Raw genomic sequence first — 14,310 nt, 5'->3', positions numbered from 1 at the left:
GACTCCCAGCTTTGGTTGTGTCCCATACCCGGACTCAGCTGACTGCCATCCGTCCGCACTGGAGCAGCGTGGCAGAGCCGGATAAAAGCAGTCGCTGCGGGTCTCTCCTCTCAGCTGCTTGGCGCCCCGGACATCGCCGGAGTCAGTGCCCCCCCTCGGATTGGCATCAGTTGCCACCACTGGACGCAAGGGGGCAGCAAAGGGGCCTGCTTGCGCCGGGACGGAAACCGCGGCAGTTTGGCTCAGGTGACTGTGTGGGCTTGGTGTGATCGTGGTTGGGTATTTGTGTTTAATTCTTTTTGGTGTGTCTCTTTGGCATGAAGTTAATAAAAATTTGTCTATTTTTTAGAGCACTGGTCTCAGTTTCCTGTGTCAGAGTCCTTCACTTCTGTGGTTTTTAGTTTTCTGGTGGCGGCGCTCGGCAGCAACGGGAAACCATATTGTCACATTGTTTTTTCTGCAAAGCTGTGCACAAGCTTTTCCTTAAACGTTCTTTTTGACAGATTCCTAGCCCCATACTCAAGCTCAGGAACACATTATTGGACGGGCAGCGAGCAGAGAATTCGCCCCAGCCGACGTGCATAGTTGCACGCGAATGGCGCTTGGTGTGAACGCAGCTTTACCTTGGACAATGAAGCGGAAGCCAAAACTGCGCAGTGGCAGGTACGCGAACACCGGCTGCTTCTGAGGCTGGCACGCGACGTCTTCTGGCGGGCTGCTGCCGAGCTGGAAGGCCAGAGCCAGCTCAGTCGACTCAACATCCTGTTTGACCTGAACATGAAAAGGACTGTCAGCACAAACTGAGACGGGGTAAAGGTTTCTGCTCAAGTGTTGGCTGCCAAACCCTTCAGGGATGGGACAGGGCGGCACTGGATCCTACAGTGAGGAGAAAGGGGAGGCCTAACTTCTAAAAGCAAAACCGGTATGTGTGAGCACCATGGAGGGGGGGGAGTGGTCACCTTTTTAGGATACAAAGTGGTTTTGACCACCAGCCAGCGCTCGATGCCCTCTGAGTGCTCCACCTCCAGGACGTTGTGACCCAGGTCTTTGCGGGTCATGGTCACGAGGCGTTTCTCGCTCTGCTCACATAAACAGGAGTGTGAGACGCCAGGATTGGATGGGGAAGGCGCCGTACATGCAAACATGGACTGACGTGGTTGTAGATGCTGATGGACCGAAGGCGGTGCAGGAAGAGCAGCAGAGAGGGGTGCACGTCATGAAACAAGTTCCTGGTCTGACGGCTCTCCGAGCGCAGAGGAAGCCGTATTTTGGTGGTCCAGCTGGAAAAGAAGCAGCAGACAGAAAATGATCCCAGCAGCCTCACATTCATACTGTCAGCCACATCCAGCCAGCCTGGCTGCAGGGATGCTACCGCTGCTGCTACCGCTTAACCCTGACTGCTGCTGCAGCTGATGATGATGCTGCTGCTACCGCTTAACCCTGACTGCTGCTGCAGCTGATGCTGCTGCTGCAGCTGATGATGATGATGATGATGATGCTGCTGCTGTTTAACCCTGACTGCTGTTGTCAGGTGCCTGCCATTCCCTAAACAGAGCCTGTTCAGTTTGCTTCAAGGAAAAAACTCAGGAGACTCTACAGGTCGAATCAGCTCAGTGGTAGAGAAATCAGACAACACAATGTCCTGGATTGTTTTTGAACATTGTGCTGATCAAAGCAGAAGTCTCTGTGGTGAACGTTACAATCGTCTGCAGAATCTATTGATTTTCTGGATCCTCAAACTGTAAAAATGAAAACAAAACCATGAATGCAGACGTTCTGCGTCTGCTTCCCATTGAAGTCCCACCCGTGCTGACGGAGGAGCTGAAGCTGGGGGTCCAGAGGCCTGTCGTCCTCGGCCCAGTGGGGGAGGATGTATCCCATGGGGCCACAGCTCCGGTCGAAGCGCAGGTGGAAGCCGTTGGAGTGGATCTCGGGACAGTCAGTCACCTTAAACACAGACTTAAAGCCGATGCCCTTTTGTCCTGCAGAAAGGCGGACGACCAGAGGAAGGCGATCAGACACAAAGGTCACGTCTCTGACATCCCACACTGCAGAGGGCCTCCTTCACCTTACCAATGTATCCGTACTTGTGCTTGCCCTTGGTGCTGCGGCCCACGTCACAGATGGCTCGGACGTTCTTCTCCTGGAAGCCGCTCTCGTTGTTCAGGATGGTGATGCAGTCCTGTTCCACCACGAAGGCCAGCGACGGGACGCTGGTCTCAGACGAATAGCTGTTGTCGTCAGCGTTCTGGGAAAGGCGCAGACATTTTAACGGCGTGCATTCCCTCCCGTCGGTCGCCTTGGGGGGGGGGGCAGGCTGCTGACCTGGATGAGCTCCAGGACAAAGTGCGTGTCTTTGCTGTAGAGCTCTGTGGAGAGGCGGTCCAGGCCCCGGCCCAGCCGCTCCTGCTGGACCTCCATCAGCCTCCGGCCCTCTGCGGACAGCTCCACCCCGATGCCAAACTCGCTTTTCCTTCATGAAGCAGACAGACTTCAGACGGGAAGACTTCCGGCTGCAGCCACTGAAGAACGCCGGAGGGTCAAACCTGATGTCCTCGATGACGGCCTTCTGGAAACAGAGCGGGCTCTCTGACTGGAGCCCGGCCTTCTTCTCCTCGTCTTCATCAGCAGCTTCACCTTCCTCCCCCTCAGCTTCACTGCTGTTTGAGGCTTCATTAGCACATGAGACCAGCTCATACATCTCCTCCTCATCCTCCTCTTCCTCAGAGTCCAAATCTTTGTCAAAGACAAAAACGATGGTTAGCTGCTGTGTTCAAATACATGAAGCAATCATGTCGTTGGGTTTGGTCACCTGGTCGGAGGTCTAGTTTAGAATGTGAGGATGAAGAGTCTGTCACGTCTTCCTCAGCCGACTCGTGTTCACTGGCGTTGAGAGCTGACAGACTGCTGCTGTTGGAATCTGCTAAATTGGACTGCAGTCCCAGGAGAGCTGCATTACTGCCCCAAATCCCCAACGAACAACACCATGTTTGTTGATGGACTTCAGCCTCACCTTGACCCGGTCCATGTTTTCTGTGTACATGTTGTGGTTCTGAGGTGGGTGGAGCTTGTTCTGGTAGTCTCTGATCCAGTCTGTCACTCCAGTGAGAATGCCCAATCGGTGCAGGCAGTTCAGGTGTCTTAGGTCAGACTGAGCCGTGCGGATCAGGACCTGCTTGGACTTTGCTTGACCCAATACGAGCGAGAATGGCTCCAAGAACACCTGGGGGGTACAGTCATGCAGGAACTTAGACCTCTCGTGTCAAAACCACATATTAGAGCTCAGTAGAAGTGTTTGTGGTCTGGGCTGTGGAACCTGCCTTCTGCAGAAGAGCCTGACAGGTTCTGGTGGGGATTCGGATCAAACAGTCCAGCAGAAACTTTGCCACCCTGCTGTAGCAGGAAATGTCCTCTTCAGCCTGGGACAGATCTGAAGACATTCCTCATGTCAAACAGCAGCATTTCTACACGCTTGGATGTACTTTTAAAAAAAAAGAGAACTTCCAGAACCTTCTTTGGCCATGGCCCCTGCCAGAGCGCTCTGCATGTGATTGGCCAGGAGGGCTGTAGGGGCATTGCTGACTCCGTCTGCGACCACCATGGACACCAGGTGGCCAGCGGTGCCGACAGGGTCGAGGGCGGCGACCGCCCTGAAGAAGTGCTTGTCTCCTGTGTTGGTGGTGATCTTGAGCAGCAGGCCTGGTCTCACCTCCAACGCTGCCAGCCCTGTATTCGCTGTAAACGGACGTCACTCATGAGCCAAACTACAAGCAGTAATGACACCTCCATTATAGGTCTGCATGAACAGTCAGCTCATATCAATCCTCTTAATGTGCTAGAAATGCACAGCTGTAGAGTAAACAGGAAGTGCATAGGTGCCACCTCTAAAGATATTCTCAGGACATGAATTTGCATCTGCCGTTGCAAATGACAGACAGGCGCAGTCTGTGTGCAGCTGTGTGCTACAGGAGATGCAGCGTAAAATCAGAAAAGCCCGTTTGTTCAGTTATTCCATCTTCTAAAAAGCAGGACCATGAACGCTCCACCCTGTCTTCATCGTTTTTAAGCGTCTCATAAAAACGGCTTACCTGCATTTCTTTCTATGAAGTCCTTCAGGGGCCCATGAAGGGGCTTGAAGACAAAATCCCATTGGCTCCATTCACTCAAGTCCTCCAGCAGGGGGCAGCATAGTAAACTAGCGAGGGCCTGACCTTTGGACATATCACCTAGACGTCCCACTGACTCAGACCCACTTTCAGTGCTTTTTTAATGAACAGAACAAAGAGAAATCAGGATAAAGAAGAAGTAGGGGTCTAAAGTAAATGACAGACTTTGGACTTCCATCCTGACCTTTGGTTTCTGTGTTTGGACACCACAGCTGACTCATAGCAGATTAGGCTCACCCCTCGGCCGCCGAGCTCCCTCTGCCGTTGGACAAGCCCAGCCAGCGTTGGGAGGGGGCCGTAGCCCAGGTCCCGACTGTCCCGGACGCCATAGTGAGCCCTGAGAGCTGACTCCATGCCACACAGCTAGAAGCAGTCAGGCGAAGGTTAAAGCTCAGCTTAGGCTTCAGTGTGTGTTTCAGTCAGAAGACGGCCTACTTCATCAGGGTCAGAGGGGGTCATGCTGCCACACTGCTGGATGAACTCAAATACGTCTTGTTTGCTGGGTCTGAAGCCACATCCAGCCAGATTCTTGTTGTTTTCCAGGAACAGAAGCGATCCCAGAGATTCCTGCAGCAGCTGCACAGTCAGAGGGATAAAAACGGGGCTGGGGGTTAGTCAGGGCAAAATCAGGATGTCTGTCTAGGACAGACGGGGTCTACTCAGACACTTATTCCATATCTCAGGAAGCTGCACCTGAATGTTTTTCACCAGGAACTCCAGGAAGGTTCCTCGCTCTAAAGAGAGGAAATGTGGGATCTGGAAGTGTTTGGTCAGCTTCCTCTCCAGGGCAGCGATGTGGGCCAGAGTGACGGCTGAGTTCTGACTCCTCAGGTTTTCTCTGACAAACTCCTTCACCTTGGCTGAGAGACACACAGCACAAGAGTCATTGTTTACAGAAGAAGTCGAAGAGACGGCGGTGCTTTCAGAGCACCAACCTTCACTGGGGAGGTCCGGGACATCTCTGTCCGCATCCTGGCTTCTTTCTGTCTTTTTGGGGGTTTTCTCCTTGGGCACCAGGTCCTGGGGGGCAGCCAGGGAGCCGCCGCAGATGGCCAGCTGAAACAGAGCTTTTGCCAGGCGATCATCTGACACCTTTATCAGGAAGCTTTCAAGGTGCTGGAAAATAATTCAAGGAAAGCCTGAGTCAGCACTTTTTCTTCTTAAATGATTGCTGAATGCAGACTACAAATGTTGTGGTGAAGCCAATCCCACAGAAAAAAACTTTGCTTTTGGCAGTTTCCTGCATTTTAAAGTTTTACAGAACTTTGAACAGGTCCAGGCCAACTGGAGATCTGCGATTACCCAAAATCTTAGATTGAAGGGAGCTGAGATGACAAAATTCCAAGTGATGTTTCTGCTGTTTATGGACGTTTAACTCCCCAGATTTCACTGGTTTCTATCAGTCAACCTATGACAGGTTTTATTCACGTCTGTTTTTGATCAAAGACAAACGTCAGCGCAAAGGAAGAGAATCGGCTCCAGGAGGGAGTTTACCTTAGCCATCTTGGGGCTGAACACTGTGCTGGCGTTAGAGAGGACCGCCAGCACCACTTCAGCCGCCGTCATGGAGGTATACTTCTTTCTGACATCCATGTTTATGGTGGAGAAGGAGCCAGGGCTATGCAGGGGCTTAAAGACGCTGTCCTTGATCTTCCTCAGACGTTCCAGCGCCTCCTGCTCCAGCTCCTTCTGGATGACCTCTCGGCACTGCTCCAGCATGGTGCGTTCATTGCGAGCCACTCTGGAAACAGTCTTCAGTGGGCAGAGGAGACAAGGCAAAAGGAGAGGCTGTATGAACGGCTTCGGTTTCATGGCTAATGGGAAAATAGTTTCATAACATTATGCTGTGACCTAAAACGATAAAAACAGAAGCTTCAACACGTCTTTGTTTTTATTTCTAAAGTCAGTCCTAACAGTTTTCATTTTGCTCCACATTTCAGTTGAAATGATACTTGAGTGTAAAACATGTATGTTCAAAACTGAATGTTGAAAGAGAAATTTAAAGGGTCTATATCATGAAAAATCAACCTTTTTAGAGCCTTTAAGTGTTTTAAAATGTTCATTCCTCTCTAAAAACAAACCCCAATTTATAATTTAGTCCATTTACACGTTTATGAGTGGTCCTATAAATTCCTGCTCTCTGAACAGGGTTCGATTCCCGGAGGGGAATGAGCAATGGTACTGGGGGCAATTACCATATCAATGGCGAGCAGTTAACATCACCCAGTGAGGGTCCTTAGGCAAGACCCTTAACGCTACCGCCTCCCGAGCGCGGTTTCGGCTGCAGCTCACCGCTCCCCAAGGGGATGGGTCAAATGCGGAGAAATAATTTCCCTGCGTGGGATAAAATACAGTGTATAAAAAAAAAAAAAAAACACCAGCCCCTCCCAATCCACGAAAACGGGCGGGTCTTCACATTGTGACGTCACAAAGTGAGGACCCGTCCCTTCCAGGAAGAAAAAAGTTTGGATGTTGTTTGTTTTTGGAACACGCTGCTGAGGCCGGCTCTAGGATGATGTCATGAAATGGGCGGCACCCACAAGGAGACAAAGGCGGAGCTTTAGAGATCCAAGCATCTGACTTCCTGGTCGAAAAATGAGCTTAAATGAATAAAAAAAAAGGTTGTTTCGTGTGCCAAAGATTATATGGAAATATTTACATGGAAATATTTGACTCTGAAAGGCTAAAGGAAAGCATGATTTAGACCCTTTAACACAGTGGTCCCCCAACCTTTTTGTCATCGCGGACCGGTACAACGCAAGGCACGATTACCGCGGACCGGTTGGGGGGGGGGTTGAGGTGCAACGCAAGGTGTGTGTCACGTGATGTTTCAAAATATTGATGATGATGATGATTCAAAATAAAACGTTTTTTTCGAAAAAAGCAATAAAATGGAAATTATTTTTTCTTTCTGTGCGTCCCGGTGCCAAAATTTCCCGCCCGGTACCGGTCCGCGGCCCGGTGGATGGGGACCACTGCTTTAACACAATGAACCGATTCTGAACCAGATCAGAATCTAAATGAATCCAATCATAAACTTAAAATCTTTTAAGGCAAAACAAGCCTCTTTAACTAGACATGGCATCAATATAGATATTTTACTAAAGAGGATCTCTGATACTTCTTAAAATATCTCTCAGAAATGTTGAACTAAGACACAACAAAACGTTTTTTCTAGTAATCTGGGACTGAAATAATCTGTGCTTTGACCAGAGGAAAGCAGGCGTTTGCTTTGCTCGGTTGTTTATGGATGACTGACAGCTCTCTCTGAGTGTCAAGCGGGTTTTATTGAGCTGAAGTGTTTTAACTTCCAAGAACTGACTCACTTATTAAAGAGACAGATGTAGAACAGGGAGTTCTGCTGTTACTACATAAACATGCTATATTTATATCACCCAAACACCTGATGTGTCATGTGTCTTTGATTAAAAAATAGTTTTGTAAAAACCTCAACAGAGAACACTTCTGCGTCTGACCTCATCAAAAGTAGAAACAGTAGACGGTGTTTACTGTAGCCTGACTGAATGTGAACCGTGAGCGTGCTGTGGAGGACTTACTGCTATGGGCAGACCAAAGCTGCTGATCCGGATTCCCAGCTTGTAAGGAAGTTCACAGTCATAGTGATCGGCCAAATGCTTCATAAACTCGGCCAAATCTAACTTTGGTTGTTTCTGGCTTTTTCTGAAATAGTAGAGTTGCTGGGAAAACAGAAAACATGCTATTCAGTCAAGTCCAAGTAGGATATGAGCTTTTTCTGTAGGAAAGAGTCAGATACATTTTCATTCCGACAAACGTCCGATGTGAATCAGTGAAAGCTGATTGGCTGTGGCGCCCCTGAAGGGACACGCCGAGACGTGAATATCAACAATTCAGACCAATTTTGATTTTATTTCATACCATTATTGTGTCCTACTGAAAGCACTTTGACGTGTCATAAAAACACCACATTGACCGCATTGATAGATTTTTCCTCTTTGAAAACAAACCCACGTGAGGACGGGGTCTTGGCTTGAGGGGGCTCTTCACATCACGTCTCCTGAAACAGCTGCCTTCATGGGAATCGTCCTCAGTGGACGTGTGTGTCTGCTTCTCAGGTTGTCTGTCTCTGAGCTGTGTTACCTTTAAAATGTCGACGGTCCGGATCTTGGGGATGTCGTCGTCTTTGGTGTTACTGTCCATCTTGAACATGCGGTAGATTACGGGGAGTTTGCACAGAGGTCCCAGGTTCAGCTCCTCGTAATGCTTCTTGTTTTTCAGGGCAGCGAGAGCCTGGCCCAGCTCGTACAGGGTGCAGATGCATGACACTGCCTCGGTGGCCTGAAACGCAGAGGAAGCATCAGCGGCGTGGGGCGGTGGTCACTGAGATGAAGTCGCTCACAGAGACCCCCCCTCACCTCTATGAACAAGTTGATCTCCTTTGTGAGGTACTGCAGGGAGTTCAGGGCTGGAAGGACCCTTGGCGTCAGCTGATTGGGGTCTAAAGATGGAATTACTGTCAGCATCTTGAATACGACCTACAGAACAAGAGGAGACGTTACATGCTGGACGTTCTGGTACACTGAGGAGAACATTGTGTTCCTAATGGCACAGCTGAACTGCAATGAAAGGTTCATCTTTAAACTGGAATCAAATAGTTCAGCAAACATACTTCACTCCAAAACATGCCTCTCATCTGCTACTCCAAACCAAACCTGCAGTAACTTGGAGACGTTGCTGTCTGTACTTGATTACATCTGTGAGCAGAAGAACATGTGTTCTTCTGCTGACTTCATATGGACACCTTTATTTAAGCTTTGTTGTCATTGCAGTCAGTCTGCCTTTGGGACAGTTACAGGAAAAAAGGGTTCAAGTTTACTTTGACCTTTGGCAAAATGATCCCTGAAAGCATCTATTTATTAATGCTGAGTCTGAGTGATCTGTTCTCATCAATAGTGGAGGAATATGTTTTTTTTACAAATGTAAAGTTACCGTACGTACAGGAACATGTCATCATTTCAACACCCTTATTTTCTAAAAATGTGTTTTCTTTATATTAGTTCAGACCCGTTTGACGTTTTCCTAAGCAAAGAAAACGGATTTAAAATTGCGAATCTGACCAAATGAACTGTACTAGAATCCGGCTGGACTGAATTCAGGTCCATGTTTATAGATGGTTTAGGAATGACCCAACCCCCCTCTATAGATACTGACACTTCCCACGTCAGCCTTCAAGAACAAAAACAATGTCATAATGATGCTGTGTTTGGAAAAACCTCCCAGTGAGATGACAGGCGGAGCCATGTGAACGAGAGGATGGAAAGTGAGAGAGAGGATGGAAGGTGAGAGAAAAGATGGAAGGTGAGCAAGAAGATGAAGGTGAGAGAGAGGATGGAAGGTGAGAGAGAGGATGAAGGTGAGAGAGAGGATTGAAGGTGAGAGAGAGGATGGAAGGTGAGAGAGAGGATGGAAGGTGAGCGAGAGGATGGAAGGTGAGCGCGCCACGTCCGTGAGTGGAATTGCGTGAAGCAGGTCCACGAGCTGCAGACGTTTCTGGTTTTTGGTCGTGTTTTTTTGCGTTTTTTAAATTTATGAAGCAATAAGTTCAGTTTGGTGGATATAAACCAATCCAGGTCAGATTAAACTTTCTTTCTGTTTTACCAAATGTTAACATGAAATGTGAACACATTTCAAAATAAATGCTACAGCTGATCACTACTCCATTTACTGGGGGTAATGAGGCTGTTCAGTTGTGGAAAATGGATATGACTAGAATTAGCAAACCAACAAAAAAGGAAAAACTTTGAATTTTACATACAATAAACGCATCATGACAGAATGAGCTTACTTTAAGTTCCTCAGGGGTCAGTTTCACGATCGAACAAAAGATGAATAAATCAATTATTATTACATTATTTTCATGGATGTGAAGTTCTTTGAAATATTGATGGTATTTTGTTTTGACGTATCCTTTTGTTGCATTTATGGTCTGACAAACCATAAATGCACTGCCTTTGGTTTCATAGGTGCAATATTATTTCAACTTTGACCTATTTTCCGTGTCCAATATTGTTCAGAAAGCCCTTTTCTGAGTTCATGCTAAAATCTGTTTCTTAAAGCTTTTTGAAGGAAACAACTCTCAGATCTATTGGAAACGTTTCTGTATTTCTTTGTGTTCTAGTCGGTGATGTCCCAGTTGTTAGGAGAACATCTGGAGTTGGTCCTTCATGTCATAAAGGCTGCTGACCCCCCCTCTGCTCTGTCCTGAAGCGGAGCGGCCTTCCCTCACCCTTTGTTTGGTGACCAGGTCTCCGTCGGCAGCGATGTCTCGCATCACGCTCTCGGCCAGACTGTTGATGGTGTCGGGGTCGGCAGCTCTGTTGGTCCTTCTCCATGGAAACGCTTCTATGGCCTCCAAGGCCCGCATGTTACAGCCGTGCACTTCTCTCAGCTGGGCATAATATGCCTCTGAGCTGTGGCCTCCTTTAGCCCGGCTTCTTTCCTCTGTGCTGGGGTTTGTAGCGGCCGCGGCCTCTTGCTCTGTTGCAGTGAGGACGAGGACCCACATTTTAGGACATGAACTATTGTTTCTCTTTCTGCGTGTGTGTGGATACCTGAGGTTGTCCTCAGAGGCGTGTCCTTGGCTGCTGCCTCAGGCCGAGCAGACGCCTCCTTCGGGTCCGGTGAGTCGTGAACAGGCGTGTTCTGCAGCAGAGGAAACTCTTCACCAAACTGCTGAAAGTTGTCGGTACGGACCGGCTCCGATGACGGAACGGTCCGCTGGTTCTTCTTCTTCTTCTTTTTCCGCTGGAAGACAGTTCTGGTTATCTTTGGAAAAACAATGTGATGACCTTTAATCACTGATACTTTAACTTTGTTCAGACTGGTCAAAAGAGCTGATGAAGACACCGGTGAGGGTCAAGGTGGAGGTCCTGCAGTCCGTTAGAGGCTAGTGTGGAGAAACTGCTGGGATTTTTTACATTTATAGTAGAACTGAATATTTAACATGTTTCTGTGCAGAGCTTAACCAAAGATTTGACTAAATGTCACATGAATACTGAAGAAACTCTGTGGGGAGTTGACATTTGAGACAAAAATATTCATGTGACCTTGAAACAGCGACCTGGTCTTCAGGTAAACATGAACGTCTAGAAAGAAGTCTTCTATGTTTTCCACCCGTGATGCATGTTGAATACCAAAAATGTGTTTGAATGATTTGATTAACAGCCACAGATTGTGTTTGCTGGCAGTTTCTCTGCTCTTTGACGTGAGGCCTGTGGTGAAAAAGTACCGGCTCTACAGTACATATCTCATGCACTTTGGTTTCTTCACATCTGGTTTGTTTTGCAGGGGCACAGCTGACTGGACTAACCTCTGGTGTGGTCGGCTTTAGGGTCGCTTGTTCCTCTGGTCTGGATCTGGTAAGGGGCTCTGTTCCAGGAGAACACGTGGAGGAGGAGCCTAATGCACTTGGGGGAACGCCTTGACGATTATCAGAGCCAGCAGACTGTGGTATCTTCAAGCCAGCAGGTCCGTGGCCCTCCTGAGTGTTTGTTAGCGGCCCTTCATGAAGATCCTTCTGAGGAAAGTGCATCTTATGGAAAACTCTGTCCTCACAAATCACCAGATCATCTTCCAGGAATTTTACGAGGCAAGAAATAGTTTTGAAACCCAGATCAGATAGCCTCAAGTTCTGATGGTATTTCTGGCTGTACTTTATGGTTACAGTCTTCAGAGGAACCCCCTCTGGATGCTCAGTCATCAAAGCACTGACCTTTGTCAAAACATTGGATCTTTTCCTGCTGCCTTCCATTTCCTTTCCAAATGCAGGAACCCAGACTTTGGAGATCCTAGTTCTTCTGAAACACTACGTTTCCCAGTTCCTCTGAAGGTTCATGCCAGAGGAAGCTTCAGAGCAGAAATGACTGAGGTGGTTCAGACGTTTTCCAGGTGGGTGCTTCTCCACCGAGGCTGCCACGTTTTGTCTCGTCCGTCATCTAAATGACTATCAGGAAGAAAAGAGAAAACCTGTTTTCATAGTAAATTCATTTTTAACAACAATAAGATGAACCCAGTCATCTGACACTACCTCCTGTTTTTAATGTGCCAAAGATCATGTGGTCAAGGGGGAGGGGACAAAATGTTTATCACAGGGTTCTCAGAGGCGGGGGTACTGGGGGTCAAAGTGGGTGGGGCTAGAATAGAGGGAATGCAGTAAATATATGAAAATCCAGAAACTTTTGTGTTTTTTTCCAAAATCCGATCCTGTCTTAGCAATATTCAATTGTCTGAGCAAATTGTCACTGGTTCTGTTCCTTTATGTTCCTGAGTACAAGGAACATTTAAGGATCCGGATCACAGAGTTCAGGGGAAAAAAAACCCACATTGTCAGCTTCAAACCGACTAATCAAACAGCTGGAAGCTGAAGTAAAATCAGATAACTGGGTAATAAATGTTTACAACGTTTTTACATCCTCAAATAAAATAACTTTAACGTGAAGCATAAACATGAAACCAAAGAAACGGAGGACTTCCAACACGTTCCAGTTCTGTTCAACACATTTGATCAAACGTAGACGTTCTCTCATAAAGACAACCATGGCACACGATAAGGAGGAATGTGTGAAAATACACACAGCATCTTTGCTAGCATCCAATTATTCACTTCAATTCCCAGAAGAATTCTACGCGAATACAAACAATAAAAATCAACAAGAAGGAAGCAACCAGCAGCTTTATGTCGTAAGGAATAGTCATATTACACATGAATAGTCATGTGTAATATGATATTGCAGAAGTGCATTGATCAATCTGGCCCTTTACCAGCAAACAGGTCCCGCCACCACCCGACCAGCATGTTTATTTACGGCGTCACCTTCACAGCTGATGTCGTCTCTACTCCAACAATGACCCAAACTCCAAAAGTGACTGAAGGACTGGTCCACAGCCAGTGGTGATCCACTCCTGCAAAAACCCACTGGAGCTGAAAGCGTCCTCTTCTGCCTTTATACCTCCTCCCCTCCCTTTGCCCTCACCCTCCTGCTGGTTCTCTGTCATCAAACAGAAGAAATGAAACTGAAAGTCAGAACCACCCAGTCCTGCTTCAGTCTCGTTTCCACGGAAAGGGCTCATCCCCCGAAGAAGAATCCAGAATCCGTGAGCTGCAGTACGCTCAGAGAGTCGGCCTTGGAGATTCAGGGGAAGACGAAACACACAAAGGAGGAAGAAGAGCAAGGTGCACATTCCTGCCTCCAATCAGCTGCTGTGTGACATCAGCCAGCAGGAATCAAACCCTGTTCCTGGGCGGGTCATGAGCCTGCATAGCTGTCATCAGTCAGGGAGGCTCTGTGATGGAGGCCCGGGTCCCCGAGCCTGAGAAGAGCACTGGATGCTGCTGTGCTACAGTGGACGGCCAGTGGACTGACAGAAGATGGAAAGCGGATGGATAGACGGACATTGGACCGGGTCAGAACATTCAAACCCCCCCAGTTATACTGTTTGTGAAGGAAACAATACCTAAGTTGCAATAAGTTGCTTAAAAACCTTTAGGTTCAGTTTGTAATAGTTTAACTAGTACTAGCTTAACTTTAACTAAAAAATCTGACAGGAGTTTGTCAGTAGATGAAGGACCGATCATCGTTTTTCCTATTTGACCCATAAGAAGAAGAAAAAAAACAGAAGAAAGGCTTCAGTGTTGTAACCATAGAAACGCCCCAGCCAGAGCAAATTCATTTATTCATCTCCTAAACCCGGGAAATACCAGAGAATGTGGCTGCTAACACCTATTCCTGCGGTCTTAACTGTTGTTACACAGACGTTGCCGGGTTCATATTTATTTCAGCGTTTCATTTCGTTCAGCAGAGAAACGTTTTCTTTCAAAACTGAAGGACTTCATCCGATTTTCTGAATTTCTCTTTAAACCTCAGAAACAGAGAGCCTGCTAGCATTAGCATTTAGCTAACAGATCCAAACTCACTTCATGTTCATCCTCACACCGGACTCCTCTAACGGATAACGGAACCCTCTCTGTGTCCGTTCTGGTCTGTGTCAGACCCTGACCCGCCTCATTCCGTTCCTCTTTCCGAGCTCAAGGAGCGCGCGTCACCATGGCAACACATCACGGCTAACCGGTAACCGTTGCATCACGGTCTACTACACTACACACGTT

The 14,310-nt window shown here is 47.7% G+C and overlaps 1 protein-coding gene across 21 annotated transcripts in view; it reads right to left on the bottom strand.

Annotated features, from left to right (window-relative positions):
• Positions 1-14,310, bottom strand: part of wu:fj29h11 (uncharacterized) — a 34,201-nt gene that overhangs the window by 19,705 nt on the left and 186 nt on the right. The window contains exons 1-25 of one of the 21 annotated variants that reach the window (XM_078937216.1): positions 14,119-14,258; positions 11,917-12,147; positions 11,515-11,721; positions 10,757-10,970; positions 10,432-10,682; positions 8,561-8,680; positions 8,286-8,483; positions 7,724-7,864; positions 5,661-5,918; positions 5,102-5,282; positions 4,860-5,026; positions 4,602-4,742; positions 4,351-4,529; positions 4,089-4,261; positions 3,511-3,735; positions 3,321-3,430; positions 3,014-3,223; positions 2,813-2,933; positions 2,547-2,736; positions 2,326-2,473; positions 2,074-2,248; positions 1,805-1,982; positions 1,154-1,280; positions 960-1,079; positions 624-771 (exon numbers count right to left, since the gene is read on the bottom strand). In XM_078937216.1, the coding sequence (XP_078793342.1) occupies positions 624-771; positions 960-1,079; positions 1,154-1,280; positions 1,805-1,982; positions 2,074-2,248; positions 2,326-2,473; positions 2,547-2,736; positions 2,813-2,933; positions 3,014-3,223; positions 3,321-3,430; positions 3,511-3,735; positions 4,089-4,261; positions 4,351-4,529; positions 4,602-4,742; positions 4,860-5,026; positions 5,102-5,282; positions 5,661-5,918; positions 7,724-7,864; positions 8,286-8,483; positions 8,561-8,680; positions 10,432-10,682; positions 10,757-10,970; positions 11,515-11,721; positions 11,917-11,955 (4,021 nt within the window). In that variant the 5' untranslated portion in view covers positions 11,956-12,147; positions 14,119-14,258. Of the gene's footprint in view, positions 1-623; positions 772-959; positions 1,080-1,153; positions 1,281-1,804; positions 1,983-2,073; positions 2,249-2,325; positions 2,474-2,546; positions 2,737-2,812; positions 2,934-3,013; positions 3,224-3,320; positions 3,431-3,510; positions 3,736-4,088; positions 4,262-4,350; positions 4,530-4,601; positions 4,743-4,859; positions 5,027-5,101; positions 5,283-5,660; positions 5,919-7,723; positions 7,865-8,285; positions 8,484-8,560; positions 8,681-10,431; positions 10,683-10,756; positions 10,971-11,514; positions 12,148-12,965; positions 13,411-14,118; positions 14,275-14,310 lie in introns of those variants that run through there. The other 20 variants (XM_078937219.1, XM_078937226.1, XM_078937218.1 and 17 more) reach the window with 20 other exon arrangements.

The sequence above is a fragment of the Oryzias latipes genome, chromosome 19 (assembly GCF_053564925.1).
Source record: "Oryzias latipes strain Hd-rR chromosome 19, Olatipes_Hd-rR_3.1".
In the NCBI taxonomy this organism is placed as follows: domain Eukaryota; kingdom Metazoa; phylum Chordata; class Actinopteri; order Beloniformes; family Adrianichthyidae; genus Oryzias; species Oryzias latipes.
Note: the sequence above shows the minus strand (reverse complement) of the source record. Positions and strands in the feature narration are given on the sequence as shown.